The 25,332-nt window shown below is 46.9% G+C and overlaps 1 protein-coding gene across 1 annotated transcript in view; it reads left to right on the forward strand.

The window, feature by feature from the left end:
• PLXNA4 (plexin A4) overlaps positions 1–25,332 on the forward strand; it is a 749,270-nt gene that overhangs the window by 633,614 nt on the left and 90,324 nt on the right. Inside the window, exons 21-23 of the mRNA XM_054988198.1 lie at positions 285–427; positions 5,139–5,407; positions 17,698–17,764. Coding sequence (XP_054844173.1) covers positions 285–427; positions 5,139–5,407; positions 17,698–17,764 — 479 coding nt within the window. The remainder of the gene's footprint in view (positions 1–284; positions 428–5,138; positions 5,408–17,697; positions 17,765–25,332) is intronic.

Below are 25,332 nucleotides of genomic sequence, written 5' to 3' on the forward strand. Positions count from 1 at the left end.
TGGGTAAATGTGTGTATGTGTGTGCTGTCAAGTTGCAGCCAATTTACAGTGACTCCAGCAAGTGGTTTTCAAGGCAAGTGAGGAGCAGAGGTGGTTTGACATTGCTTTCCTCTACAGAGCAAACCCAGTCTTACTTGGAGGTGTCCCACCCAAGTATTGAGTGGGGCTAATCTCACTTAGCTTCTGAGACCTAACAAGATCCGGCTATATCCAGTTATCCTCGCTTGGGTATAATCTTGCCTTTAATATTCTAGGCCTTATTTTTTCTCTCCCCCAAATCACAGCTTTTGCTGAACTGCAGACTGACATTCATGAGCTGACAAGCGACTTAGATGGAGCTGGCATTCCCTTCCTGGATTACCGGACGTATACTATGCGGGTGCTTTTCCCCGGCATTGAAGATCATCCTGTGCTGAGAGATCTGGAGGTAAGAAGGTATCCCCCCCGCAAAAAAGCCCAAGAGGCTGCCCACTGACCGCTCTTCTCCTCTTCTTAAAAGATTGACAACAAACGGGTGTCAGAGTGAGGGGGGGTAGCCTGCCCCCGGCACCGCCAAAGAGGGGGTGCTGGGCGTGGCTGCCAGCTGCCCAGGAGGCTGAGCACAGGGTTGGGAGGCCCTCGCCAGCCCTGCCGATGGGGTGGCTGTCTTGCTATGCATGCAGGACCTCCCAGCCCTGCGCTCAGCCACCCACATGGCAAGCCAGCTGCCCCAGTGCATGCCCTTGCCAGCACCACCGCCAACTCCATGGCGCACTGTGTGCTGGGGCAGCTGGCTTGCCACGTGGGTGGCAAAGGGCAGCAGGGCATGTGAACCACATGGAGGGCCTCCTAGCCCTGCGCTCAGCAACCCACACTGCAAGCTGGCCGCCCCAGCACACAGTGCACTGCGGAGCTGGCAGTGGCAGCAGCGGCGAGAGAATGCACTGGGGCAGCTGGCTTGCCACATGGATGGCTGAGCACAGGGCTAGGAGGTCGGGCGCGTGAGGCAAGCCAGCTGGCCGCCCCAGCACACGCACGCACCACCGCCACCACCAGCTCCACAGCTCATGAAAGTGATGTCATCACGCAACGCCAGGAGTGTGCATGCGCTGTGCACATGCACAGAGACCCAGGCAAGGTTTGCACCGGGCGCCCGCACCCCTAGATCCGGCTCTGCAACAAACTTTTGATTCTTAAAAGCCCATTGCCTTCTGATATAAACTTCATACACTGTGTCCTAAAAGGAATAAAAAGTCAGAATAGTGCCAGCAAGTGACTTAAAACAGCAAGAGCTGATCACTTCTAGCAATCTAGGATCACGTGTCTTACGGCTTTGGACCCAAAGGTCCATTCAATCCAGCAATCCCATTTCCACCAAATAAAAAGCCAGATGTCTCCAGAAGCTCTCAAGCATCTCTGGCTTTCCCCCAGCATCTGGCTTCCAGAGGTGTCCTGCCTCTGAAAACAGATGCTCCATTTCACTATCATAAATAATAGCCGTGTCCTCCGTGGACTTTTCTATTCTTTTTTTAAAAGGCACGTATGCTAATGTCCGGCACCATATTGTATGGCTGTGATTTCTATATTGATGATGATGATGACGAGGAAAAATACTCCACATTTGTGCCGCTCTTTCAAGTATTCAAAGCGCTTCTAACTTGAAATACTTGCAATAAGGAAGGCTGCTATTACTATCCCCGAGTCCGTGATGCGTTGTTTTGTTTCCCTGCCCTGAACTTCTGCCTATCGATTTTGTTGGATGATCCCAGTTCTTAGAGGAAAAGGAGAAAATCCCTCCCCCATCAGCTGTCTCCACTCCATTCATCATTTAATAAACCTCTATCATGTTCTCCGTGAGTCTGTCTAAGCAAAGAGCCCAAATGGTTTAGTCTGTTGTCACGGAGAAGGAACTTCACAATCCCTTGATCATCTTAGCCGTGATTTTCTGTGTCTTTGTAGAGCACGGTAAGCTGCCCCGCCACTGGCTTTGACTTCTGTGCTACCTGTGGTCAGAGCAGCCCGTTGTTACAGGAATGCTTGACTGGGTTACTTCTGGAGAACCCATGGCCTTAATCAGTCCCTTTCCCCTCCTGCATACCAATTATCGGCAGCTCCTTCTGGAACCAAGCCCTTTTAGCAAAAGCCAGGGGTGGCCTCCTCCTGCCTCTGAGGCTTAGCAGCCTGTGCCGCTGCCTCAATGACATCACCGTCAATAATGTGTTCAGTGCATCTTAATGCGAGTCCCAAGCGAGCGTTCCCACTTGCAGTGAAAAAGGTTTGGCACGGCAGGCAGTCTCTGCAGCGGAGCGGAGCAGACAGCCAGTAGCCAGGGCTGGAAAAGAGGGGAGGGGAACGGGTTGGCTGGCCCTGCTGAAGAAATATTGGTGAGCAGTGTAAGGGGGGGGGGAGAGGGAAACTTGCAGAGAGAATTCCAGAGTTCAGGACAAAGCACACTGGCCAAATAGCAAAGGGAAGAGGGTACCGTTTCTAGCTTGCTTTCATTTCTGCTTGGTATCTTCTTCATGTGGACACAGCTTGTTGTGCGTAATAATGTACAGTTGCGCTAGTGGTGTTTCTGAATTTTTACCCAGTATGAATTAAGAACATAAGAATATAAGAGAAGCCATGTTGGATCAGGCCAATGGCCCATCCAGTCCAACACTCTGTGTCACACAGTGGCCAAAAACCAGGTGTCCTCAGGCGGTCTGCCAGTGGGGAAGGGACACTAGAAGCCCTCCTACTGATTGCCCCCCCGAAACAACAAGAATACAGAGCATCACTGCCCTAGACAGAGAGGTCCATCTATACCTTGTGGCTAATAGCCACTGATGGACCTCTGCTCCATATGTTTATCCAACCCCCTCTTGAAGCGGTCTATGCTTGAAGCTGCCACTACCTCCTGAGGCAGTGAATTCCATGTGTTAATCACCCTTTGGGTGAAGAAGTACTTCCTTTTATCCGTTCTAACCCAACTGCTCAGCAATTTCATTGAGTGCCCACGAGTTCTTCTATTGTGAGAAAGGGAGACAAATACTTCTTTCTCTACCTTCTCTATCCCATTATTTCAGGAATATGCTTCATCCAGCCCAGGTTTGTGGACAGGAACTGTTTGCATATTCTTTGGACTCCTCCTCCACTTGTGTGTCCATAATTTACTGTGTAAAAATGCACATTTAAATTATGAATGAATGGATTCTCACAGTTCTGTCCCGTTTAGGGTTTGAGCCCCCTCTGTTTCTGAGGAAATCTCCTATCGAAGTTTTAAGATTTCAGCAGAGTAAAACCCCAGGAAGGGATGGGAGGGGGGGAGATTAAGACAAAAGACAAAATAAAAAGGACAAGAGACAAAAGAAATAACATTATGGACATTTGCTTCTCTCATTGAAGCTACCCCAAATTCAGCAGTCATGGGTAGCCCAGCCAGCATACCCCAGACGTTCATATCAATCTGAAGTTGCTACTGAAATTTTGACTAAAACAAAATTTTTGAGAATTGTGACGGTTCCTCCTCAGGTGATGCTTCTGATCAGTTCGGAAGGGAGCCTAAAAAAGTTTTAAGAATATTAGTGAAATCTCTCTGGAGTGTTCTGCATAGCTTTAGGATGTTACCAGATTTCTCTCGATGTGAAAGTTGAAGCAAATGTGGAGCTTCCTCTTTGGGCACAACATCTAAAGAATTTCCAAGGAAGGAAAATAAGTTTAGGTATGACTAGAAAACTTTCTCAGGAAGTGTGTGCACATTAGAGATGGGCACGAACCAAAATACAAACCAAAGTTCATGATGAACCAGGCCAGTTCATGGTTCGCGAACCAGTGGTTCGTCAAAGTCCATTTCTGACAAACCGCCACGAACTTTAGGCTGGTTCATTTGGTTTGTTTTTTGGTTCGGCACTGCAGACAGCCTGGCGCCAATCAATCAGTTTCCTAGGCAACAGGGGATGGACTTCCTGCAGACCTTCTGCTGACCCAGAAGTGACCTTCTGCTGACCCGGAAGTGACCTTCTGCTAACCTGGATGTGACATCTTCACAAACCAAATGAACCGGTTCGTGAACTGGGGCAGGTTCGTGAAAATTCATGGTTTGTGGTTCATGAAATGCAACGAACCGCGTGATTTGTTTTTTTTCCGGTTCATGCCCATCTCTAGTGTGCATCCCTATTCCCTAGGACTTTGGGCTGAAACACAACCAAGGTCACTGTTCCCTTTTTCCTGACCGTTGAAATCATGAAAATTCTGTATGCCGTCAGATTGGGATCTCCAATGAACTGCTTTGTTGAGAAATGCTCCTAAACTGATATTGAAGCAGGAGCAACTCTCGGGAACTTCCTAATTGTTTTCCTCCAGAAACTGCTGCAACAAACTTTACTTGTAATATATTAGCCTGGTGTTATGATGTCCCAAAGATTTACATGAGCATGGTGGAAGCAATAATTACTTTTTCTAGCCAGGATCCCAGAGGGTTTGTTAGGAAGAGGACTACCATTTTTAATCTCTACTATGAATACTTTTTAACAGTTCGGGTCAAAGACCATCACAAAGGGTGGAGAAAAGAGCAAAAAGAGGTAGATGGGAATTTCCTGCATTGTGCAGGGGGTTGGACTAGATGACTCTAGAGGTACCTTCTAACTCTATGATTCTCTGAAATCTTTGCCTGTCTGCTCATGCTTGGTGTTATGGGCTGGGCTGGTTTTAGAAGAATGGTTGTAAGACAGCAGACCCATCTCCTGTCAAGTTGGGAAGGGGACATGCATGGGGAAGCTAGCAACAAGACAAGGAAATCTCAGCGAACGTGGAAGCAGCAAGATTCTTCTTGCTCAGACCAGTGAGCAAAGATGACCTGGAAGCTTTTATGGGGACAGAAGTACCACATGACCATCTCTGTCCTATTCGTGTTTTTCGTGGGCCAGCATCTTTCCTTGTCTTCCTTGTCTTTGACCAGAGGTTAGAGGTGGCTCTCAGACAGGCTCTCTGCCTGCTGTTCCTCAAACCTCTACAGGCAGGAGTCAGGAGGGATGTTGAGAGCTTGTGTAGCACAAATGATGATCAGGAGGCCCATATGGGAGCAGATGGTCCTTCAGGCATCTAAAGATATTTCCAAGAATGCAGCTTCGAGGCTTGGCCACAAGCAATTCCTCTCTGCGCATGTGTATTTTTGGCAGGTCCCTGGCTATCGGCAGGAGCGAGTCGAGAAAGGCCTGAAACTGTTTGCCCAGCTCATCAACAGCAAGATCTTCCTCCTGTCCTTCATTCGTACCCTGGAGTCCCAACGAAGCTTCTCCATGCGGGACCGGGGCAACGTGGCCTCCTTGATCATGACTGTGCTGCAAAGCAAGCTGGAATACGCCACCGACGTCCTCAAGCAGCTGCTGGCAGACCTCATAGACAAGAATCTAGAGAGCAAGAACCACCCCAAGCTGCTGCTCAGAAGGTACTTGTCAACATCTGTAGCATTCGGTGTGATTGGATTTTGTCATAGAATTGAACATACAAATGTATGAAGTTGCCGTGTACCAAATCGGACCATTGGTCCGTCAAGGTCAGTTACCATGCTCAGTTCAAGGTAGTGGTTATCTTGTACAAAGCTCTTCACGGCCTTGGTCCGGCATACCTACTGGACCACCTCCCTCGCTTCGCTCATCTGAACAGGGTCTCCTGCAATTTCCAGCCTGCCATGGGTGAAATCAACAGCAGTCCGTACATGGGCTTTCTCTGTGGTGGCCCCTACCCTGTGAAACAGCCTGCCTGAGGAGGTCAGGAGAGCCCCCACTCTCCTAGCTTTCCGCAAACGATGCAAAACCAAATGATTCAAAAAGGCTTTTTACTCAGATAGGAGGGCTGTATTGTAGGGAGAGGTTCTCGGATGCTTCGCTAATGAGTTAGGGACCATAGACTTCACCGCTATATTGCCTTACGTATTATCTGTTGCTTTAAATATGTGCTGCTATGAGCTACCCGTGCTTCATGTGGTCTAATGTCAACCCTAGAATAGCTTATGCTCTGTTTCAGCATTTCTTCAACTCTGTATCGGATTCTTGCTAATGCCGTGTTTTTGTAAACTTGCATTTGTTTACCCTCTGGCATTGTTTACGGAAATGTCCTTAGATCCAGAGGAGTTAGCCATGTTAGTCTGTAGTAGCAAAATCGAAAAGAGTCCAGTAGCACCTTTAAGACTAACCAACTTTACTGGAGCATAAGCTTTCGAGAATCACAGTTCTCTTCATCTGACGAAGAGAACTGTGATTCTCGAAAGCTTATGCTCCAGTAAAGTTGGTTAGTCTTAAAGGTGCTACTGGACTCTTTTCGGAAATGTTCCTGATATTGACTGTGCTCATCTCACACTGTGTGATCCGCCTGGAGTCTCAGTGAGAAAGGCGGACTATAAATTACAGAAATAAATAAAATAAAAAATAAATAAAATAAAAATATTCTATCTTGTCTACTCAGACTGGAAGCAGTTCTCCTGGATCTTAGGCAGAAATCTTCTCTGTCACCTGCTACTTGGTACTTTTTATGAGATTAGGACCTTCTGCATGCAAACGAGAGTTTTTTTTGGGGGGGGGGGAAGAGAGAGTCTCTTCTGCTAAGCCACACTCCACACCATTCCACTTTTGGGGACTGCTCTTCGGATCCAACCCATACTACCGTCTCTCAGTTGATGCAATTCAGTGCAATCCTAAGCAGTCATGCCCGTTTAAGCTCACCTTCAGAGTTACAATGCTATAGTGTCATTTGTCTGTCTGTCTGTCTGTCTGTCTGTCTGTCTGTCTGTCTGTCTGTCTGTCTGTCTGTCTGTCTGTCTGTCTGTTTGCTTTCTTTGGATTTCTATTCTCCCTCCTCCACGAAGGGCTCAGGGCGGTTTACAGCGTGGTGGACAAGGGATTCAATTTTTATATTCTCCATTTTTTCAGCTGACGGAGGCCAACCCCTGGTGGAACATCTCTGTCTTACAGGCCCAGTGAAACGATAACAAATCCTGCCGGGCCGTGGTCTTAGTAGACAGAGAGTTCCACCAAGCTGGAGCCAGGAGCGAAAAGGCCCCGGGCCCTGGTTGAGGTCAGGCAGGCCTCCTTGGGGCCAGGGACCACCAATAGAAGTTTCTTTCCCGATCGGAGCATCCTGTGGGGCACCTATGGGGAAAGATGGCCTCTCAGATACGCTGGCCCCATTCCCCTACCACCACCCGTCTGCAGTGTGCAGCGCTCAAGGAAATACGTCTAGCTGCTCCATACACCCAGCATCTCATAACAGCCAGACAACTCAAGGGAAAGCCCTGTTGGCACCATTGGAGTTTCAGGAAAAAGAAATCCACCGGAGACTCAGATTTTCTAGTCTACTCAAGCTGTGGCAATGAAATAGTGTTTTTTTAAATTTAAAAACTCTTTTAAATAGATCAATATTGACGTTTTAATTCTTAAAATAGGAAGGTTTTCTTATTATCCGCCCTCTCCTTTTTTAAAAACTGGGAATAGACAGCTGGTCTCTCCCCAGTGATGACTTACTGTAAGGATGAGTGGATTTCCCCGTGTCTGCTCCTTTGTAGTCAGACATCCTCTCTGTTCCACGTTCTTCTGCTCTTCCCGAACACCAGTTGAAGCTGGTGCATTTTTAAAGCTGATTCCAAGACTGCAGTCTGCACTGTTGGTCACAGCTTCTCAGTTCTTTCCCATCTTCTCCCTCTACCTTTTTTATGTGTTTATTTATCTTATTTATAGTCTGCCTTTCTCAATGAGTCTCAAGGCAGGTTACACAGTGTAAGTCAGTACAATCAATAGCAGTAGAAAAGAGCAAGAGTCCAGTATCACCTATAAGACTAACAACATGTGTGGTAGGGTATGAGCTTTCATGAGTCACAGCTCACTTCTTCAGATACAGCTAGAATGTGAGTCCATCTGTCCTTATATCTTGGAGAGTGGAGTGATTACAGAAGCCGAATGACAATGGCTGGTAAATGACAATAGCAGATGTGAATGGATAGGGTGGGGTATTCAGAGAGGTAGTGGGTGTGGAGAAACCAGCATTGCTAATGAGACAGGAAGCCTAGGTCTCGATTTAGTCCAGGTGGATGCATTGTCTTGAGCTTCGTTATCAGTTGCAATTCTGCAGTCTCTCTTTCTAATCTTCCTTTGAAATTCCTCTGCAGGACAACAGCTACCTTTAGGTCAGCAACTGAATGTCTTGGAAGGTTAAAAGGTTCCCCACTGATTTTTAAATGTGGTTTCTGATGTCAAACTTATGTCCATTAATTCTTTGTCAAAGGGACTGGTCAGTTTGTCCAATGTAGAGTATGGAAGGGCATTGCTGGCCCGTGATGGCATAAATCACATTAGAGGAAGAGCAGGAGTATGAACCCGAGATGGTATGGCTGATGTTGGGTCCACTAATGGTGTTGCAGGATAACTGCTACCTAAAATAGAATATGATATCTGTTAAGCGATCTAATAGGATCAGGACCACAGAAATCTGAAAAAAGTGTAAGTATTAGATAGGCTATGTTAACAATGGCAAAAGGCCAATTAGAGAGAGCAAAATCAAACCTATCGCAAGCAGATAATATATTCTATACCCAGTAATGTAGCCCACAGTTCCCTTCTTTTTAAAATCATCTTCTTGAACTATTGCATCAAAATATAGCCCTGTTACCTTTATGGAAATACCCTCCAGAACAATTCTGAGCAGAACCACAAGTGACAAAAGGCACAGATTGGACACTTGTCTGCTTCCCTCAAGTTTTGATGGGAAATGTAGGCAGCTTGGCGGAATGTTGGACAAGTGACAGTTGAAAAGTCCATTGGACAGCAGTCAGAGAGCGAAGCTGCGAGACCAGGATGCCTACATTTCCCATCAAAACTTGAGGGAAGCAGACAAGTGTCCAATCTGTGCCTTTTGTCACTTGTGGTTCTGCTCTAAGTTTTACCTGGTTTGCGGAAAGCTTGGAGAATGGGAGCTGGGGAGCCTTCCCGACCTCTTCGGCCAGGCCATTCCACAAGGTGGGGCCCACAGCAGAGAATGTACATGTATGGGCAGTTGGTGATCTTGCCCTTGTTTTCAAAGCGGCACTTGCCAAAGGCCCTGGATGGATGGAAGAAGCTGGCATGGTGGAGCATAGCAGGAGAGACTTTGCAGATATGAGGGTCCAAGGTCATGATAAATTACTACCCCTTCAAAGCAAAACTGCATATGACTGGGTACATAAAATTACATCAATTGCTTTTTTGCAGTGTTTCATCAAGGGCACATCCTGACTAGATATGGGCACAAACAGCATTACGAACAGAAAAAACCCACGAACAGCCTAATTGCTATTCTCGAACAAGCTGTTCGTGAGGCCCCATCCTAAACAAACAGGTCCTCGTTGAAAGCCTCGTTTGTTGCCTTCTGCAGTTGTTCAGCAAGCCAGACAGTCTGGCACCTGCTGCAATCAATCCCCTTGGCAACTGGAGGCAGGGAGGGACTGAACTCTGTCTGAACTCCTTCTGGCTTTCCTTCTGGCTTTAACACTTCAAAGTACTTCCAACAGAGAGTCCCGTTTTTGCCACTGTGAAGAGAAAATGACAGCCAACGGGGAGACCCGTGGATCATGCCTTTCCCGGGGTGTAATCTCTCTGAAACTTGGAAGGTCTTCAGAGGACAGTGAGGACTATGTCCCCTGCAAATTTGGTGGGTATTGGACATTGAGAAGGTCACTTTTGTAACCCCTCAAACTAGCCACCAGCAGACACTGCTGTTTTTGCCAGGACAGAGCCCTTTAAACTAGCAGGTGGCAGGGGGGGAATCCCCCCCACCGCCTGCCAGCTGATAGTTTAAAGGGATCTTTAAAGGGCCAGGTAAGGGGGTTTGAGGGGAGGGGGGCTAAGTGGGGTGGGGGTGGTTCTGGCCCCCAAGAACAATGAACAATGAACATGTCCGGGAACAGTTCAAGTTCATCCACGTTCATTGTTTGTTGTTCGTGGATGGCATCGAACAATGAACTGGGTGTTCGGAATTTTTTTCCTGTTCATGCCCATGTCTAGTCCTGACCCTGGATAGCCCAGGTGAGCCTGATCTCGACAGATCTCACAAGTTAAGCAGGGTCAGCTTGGGTTAGTAATTGGATGGGAGACCTCCAACAAAGACCAGGATTGCAGAAGCAGGCAACAGCAAGCCACTTCTGTTAGTCTCTTGTCATGAAAACCCTGCCAGGGGTCGCCAGAAGTCAGCTATGATTTGAGGGCACTCTCCACCACCATCAAGGGCACATGTGCATCAGCAAAACACACACCAAAAGAATCTTGACGCAATCATATGTGTCGCATCAAGACGGCTTTTATGTAGTGTTTAATACAAGGCTCATGTGCAATAGTGAACCACATGCCCAAAATCAAGAGGAGTTTGTTGCGTTAGTCTGTAGTAGCAAAATAGCAAAGAGTCTAGTAGCACCTTTAAGACTAACCAACTTTATTGTAGCATAAGCTTTCGAGAGCCACAGCTCTCTTCGACACATGCCCAAGGAATTGTGACACAACTGTGTCTAATGCAAAAACATCAAGATGGCTTTTTGTGTAATGTTTTATCAAAGCCCGTATGAATTTAAGTAATGCAGAGGGGAGGAAAGGCAAAATCAACCTGAAGGAACTGGACTTTTCAACAAACGGTGCACACGCGGCTCTTAGCAAAATCAGAAATTAAATGCAAAAAAAGAACAATCAAGTTCATGAACTGGTACAAGACCAAGCAATTTTAATTCCAAAACCGGGAGAGAAATTTAGATTAGAAGAATTTTGGAAGCATTGCTGTGGATTACATGATAGCACTCCCCTGCTACAAGTTCCCTTTGCCCAGATAAAATCGAGATGCTTAACATGTCGGGCTGAAGCTTCGTAAGGTTTTCTGCTGACATCAGAATTTATAGGGGATTTACATGGGTGTAAAATCCAGAATCTTCCCACCGGCTTCAGAGAAATGACTCAAGATTTATGCGAGAGGAAACAAGAGTTGGGGCTTTTCTTAAAGCCCCCTTGGCAGAGCTGTGCCGAAAAAGGAGTTTGCTGTACCATCTGCCGGGGAGTATTTTCTAAGGCACAAAGCCCATAGCAGAGAATCAATAAAATGCAAGCAATTGTAGCTGTCTCGCTGTGTTCAGGGCTGCTAAGCAGGGAGGCTGAGAACGCAAATCAGATTTCCCTTCTAGTTTGCTTTATTCTCTCCAAGGCAACTCCCTGCTGCTGTAAATCTACGATTACCACCTTGCTGGTGAAATTCCAACCACTGGTTTCCTGGGTATTGGAGGGGGGGCTTCTTCTCTCACAGAATAGCTCCTTCTTTTTCAATGCTTTGTGTATTGTATTTATTGTACATTCTTCCTCCTCCTCCACAAGTTTTTTGTTTCTCTTTTCATTCCACATTCAACTGTTTTGTTATTTCTCTTCGGCTTGGGACCATTTGACTCAGTCAGGTTTGGTACTCCGGGGTGAACTTAGCACCCGCTGGAATCTGGGTTCTGGAAGTTTAGATTCCAGTTTGGGCCGAATGGTCTCCTTGAGAATTGTCGAACAGTAATGGGCTCTGGAAATAACCTGTGAGACAAAGCTTCTGACATGATAACAACTCTGCCTTTGGCCCTTTGCGCAAGTGCCATTTGTCACACCGTGTCTCTTGGTGCATGCTCGGAGAGAGCAGAATCCATCCCGGATTCCAGTCTACTCCAGATTTGATGGAACAGATCCAGCTAATGGCTCTGCTAAAAAGTTTCAGAGCCCATCGAACTGCCATGCTTAACACAGAGATTTATAGAAAACGTAACAGACATTTTGTACAAATTGACTTTTTGTTCCCAGACATTTTGCTTCTGCTTAACACACGATTAAATCCGTCAGCAATGAATTTGGATAAAATGATGTACATGTTTGACTATTCATACTGTTATGCACACCTCACTTCCTTGAGTGGCTGGATATGCCAGAGCTACTATGGGCAGTCCATTTTCTTTTTGAGGAGAGATTTTAGGAGACTTCGGCTATAGTTCTTAGGGGAAAGAGACTGCAGTAATGCTATGGTTGCTTTTAGAAGTTTTTATGGTTGCTATTATAATGAAAAAGACCTGCCCGTGTGGCTGCTTGCTTCCCATATGGTCAACCTATATTTCATTTTATCCACAAGTATGCAGTACTTATAGTACTGGAGGCTACTAAGTAAGTACTGGAGGGAAATAAGTACTGGAGGCTGCTAAGAAAACATTTGCATTTTCTCATAAACTAGCCCAGTTAAGGTGAATGTACATGCCATTGTCACACCGTGTCTCTTGGCGCATGCTTAGAGAGTGCAGAATCCATCTTGGATTCTGCAGTCTACTCCAAATTCGATAGAACAGATCCAGCTAATGGCTCTGCTAAAGTTTCAGAGCCCATTGAACTGCCATGCCTAACACAGAGATTTATAGAAAACGTAACACAGACATTTTGTTCCCAGACGTTATTTCATTTATTCACTTACTTATTTACTTACTTCATTTATAGGCTCCCTTTCTTACTGAGGCACAAGGCAGATTCAACCATTTAAAAAATGTAAAAAATCTATATAATATGCACAATTAACAGTACAATGAAAACCGATTGATCCAGGTAGTTGTTAGATCTCCAAAGCTAAGCAGGATCGGCTCTGGTCAGAATTTGGATGGGAGACTATCCAGGAAGTCCAGACTCCAGAGGCAGGCAGTGACGAACTGACTCTGAATATCTTTTGCTTTGAAAACCCTATAGGGTGGACATAAGTGGGATGCAACTTGAACACACGCGTGCGCACACACACACACACAAATGGTTTACAAAATTAGAGAACAAAACCCTAGAAACAGTACAATACATAAGCAATGAAAAGTAAGGTTGCCAAGTCTGAACCTGGCAATCCTGGAAACATTTGGAGAAGGGGCAGCAGCATGCAAAGCAATGAAATCGCTTCCAGGTGATGGGAAATTCCCCAGGATTCGTTCGACACAGTGACATCACTTCCAGATGATCCCTCAAAAGTATCATCACCACTATGCACAATGTCATTTCTCCCCCATCACAGATCCAGAGGAGTTAGCCATGTTAGTCTGTAGTCACAAAACAGTAGAGTCCAGTAGCACCTTTAAGGCTAACCAACTTTATTGTAGCATAACCTTTGAGAACCACAGCTGTCTTCATCAGATGTAGTGTCAGCTTTCGAGAACCACAGCTCTCGAGAGCTGTGTTTCTCGAAAGCTGACGATGCATCTGACGAAAAGAGCTGTGGTTCTCAAATGCTGACGATGCATCTGACAAAGAGAGCTGTGGTTCTCGAATGCTGACAATGCATCTGACAAAGAGAGCTGTGGTTCTCAAAAGCTGACGATGCATCTGACAAAGAGAGCTGTGGTTCTCAAAAGCTGACGATGTATCTGATGAAGACAGCTGTGGTTCTCGAATGCTGGTGATGCATCTGACAAATAGAGCTGTGGTTCTCGAATGCTGACAATGCATCTGACAAAGAGAGCTGTGGTTCTCATAAGCTGACGATGCAGCTGATGAAGACAGCTGTGGTTCTCGAAAGCTGATGATGCATCTGACGAAGAGAACTGTGGTTCTTGAAAACTTATGCTACAATGAAGTTGGTTAGTTTTAAAGGTGCTACTGAAGTCTTTACTATTTCTCCTTCCATTTTTCTCCCACCACAATCACGGGGAAGTAGAAGATGAGGGAGGGGTTTTGCCCAACGAGGCCAGTCAAATGAAAAGGCTCAACAAAAGCTGCCTAAAATTTCACAGACACGCAGAGCCACTTCTCCAAGGCAAGTCCTGAGGTGATGGCAGCTCTGCCTTGGCCTGGTAGCATGAGAGAAGGCAACAGGCAAGGCTTATACCCGGGGGTCATTTCGTAGAAAAAGAGCTGGAGGAACTCATTAGCATAACTCATTAGCATAACTCATTAGCATGTCATGCCCCTTGACATCACCAGAAGTGTGTCATTAGCATAACTGATTTGCTCATGCCGCACCCCCTGACATCGCCTATCCTGGCTGTTTTGGACCCATTCAGGGCCATTCAGGGCCAAAATTGGGCCCAAAATGGCAAAAAGGGGCTGAAAATGGCTGAAAAGGAGCCCAAAATGGTCAGGATCGGGCCGCTGCTGAGTGGGACAGTGATCCACCACCCATCAGAGGCCCGATCCGGGCCGTTTCGGCCCCGATCCAGGCTGAAATGGTCCCAAAATGGCCGAGAGTCAGGTGGGTGGGGCCACCTGACATGTGACCTCTTTGGGGAACTGCCAGAGCTGCATTCCTGCGCGTTCCCCCTCGAAATGAGCCCTGGTTATACCAGTCATCATTTCCCTGACCCATGCACCTACCAACTGGGTCTGAGGCACTGGCTGAACCATCAGGGCACAGCTTACTCCCAGTGTCTGGCTGAGTACAACTCCTCCCCCTCCCCTTAATTCAGTTTCATTTATTCAATTTTTATATGGTTTCTCTTCCATTAAGACCTCAAAGTGGTTCACAACAATTGGATAAGAACCAATAAGAAATTATAATATTTTCAATAAAATCACAAACAACAGCCTAATACAAATTAAAAACGGCTCTAGTCCCAACCGCAGTCTATAAAACTCTGTGAATAGCATACAACAGCAGGTATATAAAATGCACAGCAATTTGCTTTGCCTCAGAGTAGAATTATTATGTAGCAAAAGCACGCCAAAATACTTCTGCCTTGAAGAGTTTCCAAAGCGGCAACAGGTCCTGCCGAGTGTGAGTGCCTTTTGAATGCCCTGCGCAGAAGGAGATACTTATTTATTTATTTATTTATTTATATTCCGCTCTCCCTGCAGTGCAGGCGCAGAGAGGATTGCATCACAATCTAAAACAGGTAGCATAATAGAACCAGATTCAATTTATAAAATCCAGCAGCACTCATGTTGTCCTTCCCAGATACAGAGGTGGCACTTAGGAAAAAAGCATGCTTATCCTTGAACTAGCCTGTTGAGTCTGTTGTTAGAGAGAAGCAGGTTAAAAAGGTCCTAAATACAGGGCTTTTTTTCAGCCGGAACGCAGTGGAATGGAGTTCCGGCACCTCTTGAAAATGGTCACATGGCTGGTGGCTCCGCCCCCTGATCTCCAGACAGAGGGGAGTTTAGATCGCTCTCTGCGCCGTTGCACAGAGGGCAATCTAAACTCCCCTCTCTGGAGATCAGGGGGCGGAGCCACAAGCCATGTGACCATTTTCGCCGAGGGCGATTTAAACTTTAAAAAACTCCCCCCTTGTTCCAGCTGACCCAAAGCGACGTCATTGTACGGTCCTGAGTTCCACCACTGAGTTCCACCACCTCTTTTCCCAGAAAAAAAGTCCTGTCTAAATAACTAAATAGTCTCTGAGACCAGAGCCAGAGAGAAAGATGGCTGGCCTGGTAACGCGGGATGCTGCACTAAGCCACCGGGTTCGATTTCCAATGTGAACTAGCCAGGGTTTCAAATAGGGCTCCCTAGGGTGGGAAAGCAGCCCTCTGTACAGCAGCAGTGAGAGAGAAATAAAAGCAGCAATGTCACTACCTCACTTCACCAGTGATGGCACCCCTCCCCAATGCCCCTGCTGGCAACTCTCCCATTGGTTGCCAAGTAGGGTTTCCAGGTCCCCATGCCCTCCCAGCGAGAGGCGGGAGACCTGACACTTACCTCTCTTGTGTTGTGGTGTTCCGGGGGCCACATAATGATGTCACTTGCAGGAAGTGACATCATCGCTCAGGCCACATGCCGGCCCTGGGAGCATTCCCACATTCCCCAGGGGGCCAAATTGGACCTGAGTAGGCCAAAATCGGCCCAAATCGGGCCACTGCAGAGCGCAAGTGCTGCTGTGCTCCACAGTGGCCTGATTTGTTCTAAATTGTGCCAGATGCGGGCCAAATTGGGCCAATTCGGCATGATTTGGGTCTGAATCCAGCCTGATTTGGGCCAAATCGGCCCCAATTGGGCCACTGCAAAGTGCGGGAGCATGCTGCGCTGCCCGGGAGTGCTCCCGAGGAGGTGCATTGCCCCCACCGGCCAGATAAGTGGGGGCAGTGGGTGGAGGGTGGGAACAGGGGATCCCTCAGCCCCAGTGGGGGACTGGCACCCATATTGCCAAGCTCGGCCTGATGATCCTCTGAACAAGCACCTCAGAAAAGGTCATTTCATTAAAAGCATCGAGATTCAAGCTAAGGGTCAAAACATACAAAACTGAGATCTCTCTGATTGGATCCTTCTAGCATTTTTAAAATGTCTTTGAAGCAATATAGGGGCCTTCTGGAGAGAGTCAGTGTGGTGTGTTGGTTATGGTGTTAGACAAGGGTCTGGGAGTCCAAGGGTCAAATCCCCATGAGGTCCACAGGACCAGCAGGAGTTGGGGGAGCAGAGACATAGGTGGGCACCATCAGCAAAATGGTATTATGTAATTTGAGGGGGAACCCCAGAAGTGACATCATGCCACTCTAGGAATCTCCAGGAGCTCTATGGTTTTATGCCAACAATGATTTTTATCGTTTATTTTTCTTCCGTCAGCTGACAGAGCTGTGGCAGGAAGTGAAGATTGCCAGTGGGAGGTCTTATATGATGGTGGAAGACCTGAACCCCCCCCTCTGCCTAAACATAACATGCAATGTGCCCTGATTGTGAGAACTAAAGATAACACCCTCTCTCTCATCTCATCTCAGATAATTGTAGTTGTTTAGGACATTTTCAAGAGGCTAGTTCAGGGATAAGCACAAGTTTGTCCTACGTGCCATTTCCATATCTACTTCAGTGCTGGATAGATAGATATTTGCAGGGCTCATTTCGAGGGGGAATGTGCAGGAATGCAGTTCCGGCAGTTCCCCAAAGAGGTCACATGTCAGGTGGCCCCGCCCACCTGACTCGGCCATTTTGGGCCCTTTTCAGCCTGGATTGGGGCCGAAATGGCCCAGATCAGACCTCTGATGGGGGGGGGGTGGATCACTCTCCCACTCAGCAGCGTCCTGATCCTGACCATTTTGGGCCCCTTTTCGGCCATTTTCAGCCCTTTTTTGCCATTTTGGGCCCAATTTTGGCCCGGAATGGCCAGGATTGGGTCCAAAACAGCCAGAATCGGTGATGTCAGGGGGTGTGGCAGATGCAAATCAGATATGCTAATGACACACTTCCGGTGATGTCTAGGGGTGGGGGTGGCATATGCTAATGAGTAATGCTAATGAGTTCCTCCAGCTCTTTTTCTACGAAATGACCCCTGGATATTTGAATTGAGACCATGCAGTTGAGAAGCGGAAGGTTTTCTCCCACGTACCTATTAGCCTATTAAAAGGTAGAAAACCCAGCCAAAGACAATGCCCTATTTTTCTCCTTTCGTATAAAGTGGGGAGGGGGGTCATTTCAATAGAGAAAACTGCATGGGGAGAGGGGAAAAGTTCAACCCCCTTCTGCCCCTCCCTACCCAACCCTGATCCGAATCACATGAAATTTAAATCTTAGGGATATTGGGAGATCTCTCGCTGAACCCTGAAATGCAGGTTTTATTAGTGGCTGACGTTGCTAAGCGTGCTGAGCAAAATCCAGGTACGAAATAATTTTCTCCTCCGCGAATTCTCTTCAGGAACGACCTACGTGGATTCAAGCACTGATGCTTTTAAATTCAGGCGAGGTGGGAGGTAAATTAATAAGCAAACAGACTTTCCTTTCCTTATGATCTGCCTGAATACCTTTCTCTCCCCTTCGCTGCCATTCCAGGACAGAATCTGTCGCGGAAAAGATGCTCACCAACTGGTTCACTTTCCTGCTCTACAAATTCCTCAAGGTAAGAGCAGCCTCTTCAGGTGGTAGCCTTGCACCACTTCAAAAAGGATGTGGACAAAACTGAGAGGGTGCAGAGGAGAGCGACGAGGATGATCAGGGGTCTGGAGCCTGAGCCCTACGAGGAAAGGCTGAGGGCCTGGGGAATGTATAGTTTGGAGAAGAGGAGATTGAGGGGGGACATGATTGCTCTCTTTAAGTATTTGAAAGGCTGTCATTTGGAGGAGGGCAAAGAGCTGTTCCAGTTGGCAGCAGAGGGTAGGACGCGAAGCAATGGGCTTAAATTACATGCACAAAGGTACCGACTGTATATTAGGAAGAACTTTTTCACGGTCAGAGTAGTTCAAAAGTGGAATCAGCTGCCTAGGGAGGTGGTGAGCTCCCCCTCACTGGCAGTTTTCAAGAAGAGGCTGGATGAATATTTGTCAGAGATGCTGTAGGCTGATCCTGCACTGGGCAGGGGGTTGGACTAGATGGTCTGTATGGCCCCTTCCAACTCTATGATTCTGTGATTCTACCAATCACACACACATATGTGCATGTGCTGTCTCTCTCCTTAAAGACTGTTACAGTTTTAAATATGAATTTGGATAGTTTAAAGGTTTTTTTGCCACACTGAGGAAAACAGGAAATGAATATTACGAAGAAATAAAAGTGCTTCTGGAACTCTGTGCATCTGATAGGATATGGAATGCAGGTCCATCTAGTAGGACATGGGAGACACAGGCCATTTTCACATGTTGTTAACATGGTGCAACATGGCGCAACATTCACAGAATGCTAGTGTCTTTATTGAGCAATTTCTGACATTGTGCCGCGAAAACAGAATCATGACGGGGTGTCGTCAGAAATCACACCATAAAGACGCTTGTGTCCCATGAGTGTTGCACAATGTTGTGCAACATTAACGATGTGTAAAAATGGCCAGAATTGGGGCGGGGTGAATGCTTAAACACACGTATGTACTTTTCAAGACCCGTTTTTAGAGGACACCCACCATGGTTGCCGTTGCAGTAAAAAAACTCCAAACCTTATGAAATATTTAAAAGGTAAAGGTAGTCCCCTGTGCAAGCACCAAGTCATTACTGACCCATGGGGGGGACGTCGCATCATGATGTTTTCTTGGCAGACTTTTGTTACGGGGTGGTTTGCCATTGCCCTCCCCAGTCATCTACACTTTACCCCCAGGAAACTGGGTACTCATTTTACTGACCTCGGAAGGATGGAAGGCTGAGCCAACCTTGAGCCGGTTCTTGAACTTGGCTTCCACCGGGATCGAACTCAAGTCATGAACAGAGGTTGGGCTGCAGTACTGCAGCTTACCACTTCTGCCCCATGGGGTATTCTTCTTACCACGTTACAAGGGAAGGCCAGCAACATCCAGAAGTGACAGAGTTGCTGAGTGATATTTGTCCCCACCAATTAATTACTAAATCATAATAATAATTATAACTGTGCTTATATACCACTCTTCTAGACAGATTAGTGCTCCACTCAGAGCAATGAACAAGGTCAGTACTATCATTATCCTCAAAATACAGTTGGGGAACTGAGGCTGAGAGGAGTGGCTCACCCAAGGCCACCTGCTGGGCTCATGGCAGGAGTGGGATTCGAACCAGCAGAATGCTGTTTTGCAACCCAATTACTTCCCAAGACCAGCAGAGTGCTGATTCACCAATCACTTAACCACTAGGGACCATATCACTCCAGTCTTGGTCTACTTCGGCTTCCTGTTTGTTTTTGGACCCAGTTCAACTCCTACACAGCTGGGGGCCAGAATATCTTAAGGACCAGCTAGTCCCATACAAACCTACTTGACCACTCCCACAATCTTTAGAGGCTCTGATTCTAACTTCCAAGATAGGCAGATGGCATCCTAGGAGAGGGCCTCCTCGATTGTGGCTCCAAAATTACGAAACTCCCTCCCAAGGGATATTGGTCTGCCTCTTTCTGTTGCCATCTTCCGTCAGCTGGCAAAGACTTTTGGTTTTCTTTTGTCTGGCATTCTCTCAATGATCCCTCCTTGCTGTCTTGTTTTATTTTGCTGTATTTTCTTCTTTATATATATTATTAGCTCTGGTTTTTAATTGGTTTGGGGATGTGTTTTTATTATGCTGTTTTCATTCTTAGCCCCCTAGGTGGCCCTGGTGGGTCATAAAGGTGGGATATAAATGATGAAAATTAATAAATATGTTGTATTGTCGAAGGCTTTCACGGCCGGAGAACGATGGTTGTTGTGGGTTTTCCGGGCTGTATTGCCGTGGTCTTGGCATTGTAGTTCCTGACGTTTCGCCAGCAGCTGTGGCTGGCATCTTCAGAGGTGTAGCACCAAAAGACAGAGATCTCTCAGTGTCACAGTGTGGAAAAGATGTAGGTCATTTGTATCTACTCAGGAGGGGTGGGGTTGAGCTGAGTCATCCTGTGAGAGTTTCCCAGGGTGTGGAATGCTAATGGCGGGAGGCTTCACTGTATATGGATTGGTACTTGATGTGCTAATCTTCTCTGCAGGGCTATTGTCAAGGATAGAATGTTTTGTTAGCCTGGTGTTTTTCAGAACTGGAAACCATGCTCGGTTCATTCTTAAGGTTTCTTCTTTCCTGTTGAAGTTTTGCTTGTGCTTGTGAATTTCAATGGCTTCCCTGTGCAGTCTGACAAAGTAGTTGGAAGTGTTGTCCAGTATTTTGGTGTCCTGGAATAAGATACTGTGCCCTGTTTGAGTTAGGCTATGTTCAGCCACTGCTGATTTTTCAGGTTGTCCAAGTCTGCAGTGTCTTTCATGTTCTTTTATTCTTGTCTGGATGCTACGCTTTGTGGTCCCGATGTAAACTTGTCCACAGCTGCAGGGTATACGGTATACTCCTGCAGAGGTTAGGGGGTCTCTGCTGTCTTTTGCTGATCGTAGCATCTGTTGTATTTTTCGGGTGGGTCTGAATACTGCTTGAAGATTATGCTTTTTCATAAGCTTTCCCATCTGATCAGTAATTCCTTTGATATATGGCAAAAACACTTTTCCTGTGGGAGACTGTTTTTCTTTGGTTGTTTGCTTCATCCTGGGTTTGATTGCTCTTCGGATTTCATTTCTGGAGTAGCCATTTGCCTGAAGTGCGTGGTTTAGATGATTAATTTCCTCATTGAGAAAGTGCGGCTCACATATCCGTCTTGCACGATCCACTAATGTTTTCATTATGCCTCTTTTCTGTCGGGGATGGTGATTGGAGTTTTTGTGTAGGTACCGATCAGTGTGAGTTGGTTTCCTGTAGACCTTGTGACCTAACTGAAAGTTTGCTTTGCGGATGACCCAGGTATCCAGGAATGGGAGTTTTCCCTCGATTTCTTTCTCCATGGTGAATTGTATGTTCAGGTGGATGTTGTTGAGATGCAGACTTGGACAACCTGAAAAATCAGCAGTGGCTGAACATAGCCTAACTCAAACAGGGCACAGTATCTTATTCCAGGACACCAAAATACTGGACAACACTTCCAACTACTTTGTCAGACTGCACAGGGAAGCCATTGAAATTCACAAGCACAAGCAAAACTTCAACAGGAAAGAAGAAACCTTAAGAATGAACCGAGCATGGTTTCCAGTTCTGAAAAACACCAGGCTAACAAAACATTCTATCCTTGACAATAGCCCTGCAGAGAAGATTAGCACATCAAGTACCAATCCATATACAGTGAAGCCTCCCGCCATTAGCATTCCACACCCTGGGAAACTCTCACAGGATGACTCAGCTCAACCCCACCCCTCCTGAGTAGATACAAATGACCTACATCTTTTCCACACTGTGACACTGAGAGATCTCTGTCTTTTGGTGCTACACCTCTGAAGATGCCAGCCACAGCTGCTGGCGAAACGTCAGGAACTACAATGCCAAGACCACGGCAATACAGCCCGGAAAACCCACAACAACCATCAATAAATATGTTGATTAATCTATCAATTGAGTTGATTAACAACCCAGTGTTCTGCTTTCTGAATCAGCTGAGTGGGACTTACACCCGAGCAGATGCACACAGGATCGCATTTAGGGTTGCCAAGTCCCCTTACCCTCCGGGTGGGAGGTTGGTAACCTGGCACTCACCAACTCAGTGCTCCCAGGGCTACACAATGACATCACTTCCAGGAAGTGGCATCATTGTGCAGTCCACATGCCGCCCCTGGGAGTGCTCCCTCGCTCCATCAGCCCGCTGCGGAGCGCAGGAGTACTCCCAGTGTGCCACGACAGGCCCTGGAGTGCTCCTGTGCTCTTCAGCGGGCTGATTTCAGCCCATTTAGGGCTGAAATTGGCCCACTATGGAGCACAAGAGCACTGCAGGGGCGGCGCAACAGGCCCTGGACTACTCCTGCACTCTGCAGCGGGCCAATTTAGGGCTGGAATCAGCCCATTGCAGCATGCAAAAGCGCTGCCGGGAAGCACAACCCAGAAGGCGCCTTCCCCCACATCCCCCCCCCGATGGCCAAGTAAGCAAGGGCAGGGGGTAGAGGGTGGGAGTGGGGGATCCTCCACCCCCAGCGGGGGACTGGAAACCCTATTGCATTCCAGATTTTGCAGTTTGAGTAATACTGAAAGCAAACCACCGTGCATGCCGCCCTTTGCCATTTGTAGCATTAAGTCCAGTATGCTCAACCCAGCACTACCATGGCACACAGGATTCCATGACCAACGGTGCTGTGATGCGCCTCCAATGATGAGGGACAAGCACTCAATAGAGAAGCAATTACTGCTGGTGCTGAACTGACATCCTCCTATGATCCGGCACCTCTTGCAGCAGAGGAAGTTTTGAAGGGCCTTGAAGGTCGCGCCAGTGGTTCCTTCTATCAGATTCCTATTTCCAGCTGAAAGTGGGGGGACAGAGGGAGGTGAGGAGCTGAAAGCTTTGCTCTCATAATAGGCTATTTTATTTTCCCCACTTGCCTTCTTGTCTCCCTGCCTTTCGCCCAAAAACGCCGGCCGATAAGGGCCATAGGCAGCCGCGCCGCAGCAATATGCTGTGGGGAGATAAGCTAATTAAGTGGCAGGCAGGTGTCGGAGGGGAGGAAAGGGCCCACTTCGGCTTCAGACGCGGCGGCGCCTCCTTCTCAGGGATTTGCTGAGCGCAGAACTGAAACGGCGCTTTGTGATTTGGGGCTGAGGAAGAAACCCAGTAGACGTTAGAAGTAAAAGGGAAAAGATGGGCAGAAGGGAATGGCGGCAGGACAAGGGGCTGATCATTTGATTGATTGATTGATTGATTGATTGATTGATTGATTGATTGATTGATTGATTGATTGATTGATTGATTGATTGATTGATTGATTGATTGATTGATTGATTGATTGATTGATTGACTTTCCGGCTTAGCCCACCCCAGAATCTCAAACTAGGTCCGTGGGTCAGACATGAAGAAGGCATGCTGCTCTACTAGAGCCAGTATGGTATAGTGGTTAGAGGATCTGGAAGACCTGGGTTCTAATCCCTTGCTCTGCTATGGAAGCTTGCTGGCTGACCTTGGGCCAGTCATGCAGCCTCAACCTAATATACCTCACAGGGATGTTGTGTGGATAAAATGGAGGAGAGGAAAATGATGTAAGCTGCTTTGAGTCTCTACGGGGGTGGGAAGGGCGGGGTATAAATGAAGTAAATCAATCAATCAAAATTCAGAGGTAGGATGCAATACCTTGGTAAAAAGTCTAGTTGATACTTTTCCTGTAGAAGAGATGGGGGTTGTAAGAAGGCAGGATCCTGTCCTAGGTCCTGAGCAAGTTGCTGGTGGAAAGAAGAGAAGGAGAGAGGGAGGAAATACAAGGAGACCAAAGATCTCAGAAGATTCTTCTCCTCTTATGTTCAACGGAGCTCTAATTTTCAAAAGCTCATGCTCTGAAATTCTTATTGGCCTCTAAGGTGTCCCTGGATGAAAATCCTGCTATTCTATGGCAAACCAACAGGGCTACCCACCTAACGTCTCCTCACGTTCTCAAATCCTCTATTTGGTCCTCACAATAAAACCCTGTGAGGTAGGCTCAGCTGAGTATGATGCATGGGAGGTCACTCAGCAAGCTTCCATGGCAGAGTGAAGAATTTAAACTTGAGTTAGAGTCCTAGGTTGCCAATTCTGGGTTGGGGAATTCCTGGAGATTTAGAGGTGGAGCCTGAATAAGGAGATTGGGGAGAGAAAGGATCTCAGCAGGGTATAATGCCACAGAGTCTACCCTCCAGAGCAGCCTTTTCTCAGGGGAACTGATCACAGAATCATAGAATCATAGAGTTGCAAGGGGCCATACAGACCATCTAGTCCAACCCCCTGCCCAGTGCAGGATCAGCCTAAAGCATCTCTGACAAGTATTCATCCAGCCTCTTCTTGAAAACTGCCAGTGAAGGGGAGCTCACCACCTCCCTGGGCAGCTGATTCCACTTTGGAACCACTTTTGAACTTGATCTCTGTTTCCTGGAGATCAGTTGTCATTCTGAGAGATCTCCAGGTTCTACCTGGAGGTTGGCATTGGCAACCTATGTCCAGAAATCTCACCACTACACCATCCTGAGCCTTGTGACATAGGAGAGTGAGAATGATGTTCCCTCCAAGGGCAGAGGCTTGTCTTTGGTTTATGTTACTCCAGGCTCTAGAGTCCCCATCTACCCGGGGAAGAGGGCACATTTCATCGCTGGTGTGTGGGCCCTCTTATCCTGGTTGCCCGTTGCAGCCTGCCTGGATACTCAAGCTGTTGCCCCACTCTAATTTTGACCCTGCTAGGGAAGGTGGCACACCCTGACTCTCTTCTCTCCTTCCACTCTCCTATTATCTGTCATCCAGATGGGCTGCCAGCCCTGGGCCCCTCGGCTTCTCCTCACCAATTGTCTGTCCACCAACTCTGAAGCTGGCACATCACTTTTGGTCTGGCCTGGTAACGATCCAGCTAGGCTGCCTAGCTGCCAAGGAACCACAATAACTTCTGATAGTCAGCTTTTGAGTTATGCAGAATTCCTCAGGCTGGACTTAAAAAAAATAATAAGGGACAGAAGTATGATGTTGTCTCCAATATTTGTCTAGTCTTAGGAGATCAATACAAACTAATTATAATAACAACAACAACAACAACCTTGAACTGATCAACACCTTGAATACAATGCACCAGACATAACAGTTGTGGAAAACTGAAGTTTGGATAATAGACATTGCAATTCCGAGGGATGCCAGAGTCGAAGAAAAAGAACAAGCAAAAATGATTAAATACAGAGATCTGGCAGTAAAAACCACCCGACTATGGGAGAAGAATGCAACAGTAGTCCCCATTGTCATCGGAGCACTGGGAACTATTTCCAAAAAAGTTGCAACTTTTTAATTAATTTATTTATTTTCGATTTTCATTCCACCCTCCCCACATTTCCAGCAGGCTCAGGGCGGATTACAGATACATAGAGGTTAAAATATATAAAACAGTTATTATAAATTAGCAACCATAAAAACATTCACATTTACACAGTTTGAAATACATATATGGAACTTATATGGAAAAACTGCGGCTTTCTGACATAACACCCATAGAATTGCAAAAGACGGCGTTACTTGGAACAGCATATATATTACACC

The sequence above is a fragment of the Eublepharis macularius genome, chromosome 9 (assembly GCF_028583425.1).
Source record: "Eublepharis macularius isolate TG4126 chromosome 9, MPM_Emac_v1.0, whole genome shotgun sequence".
NCBI classification, from domain to species: Eukaryota; Metazoa; Chordata; class Lepidosauria; order Squamata; family Eublepharidae; genus Eublepharis; species Eublepharis macularius.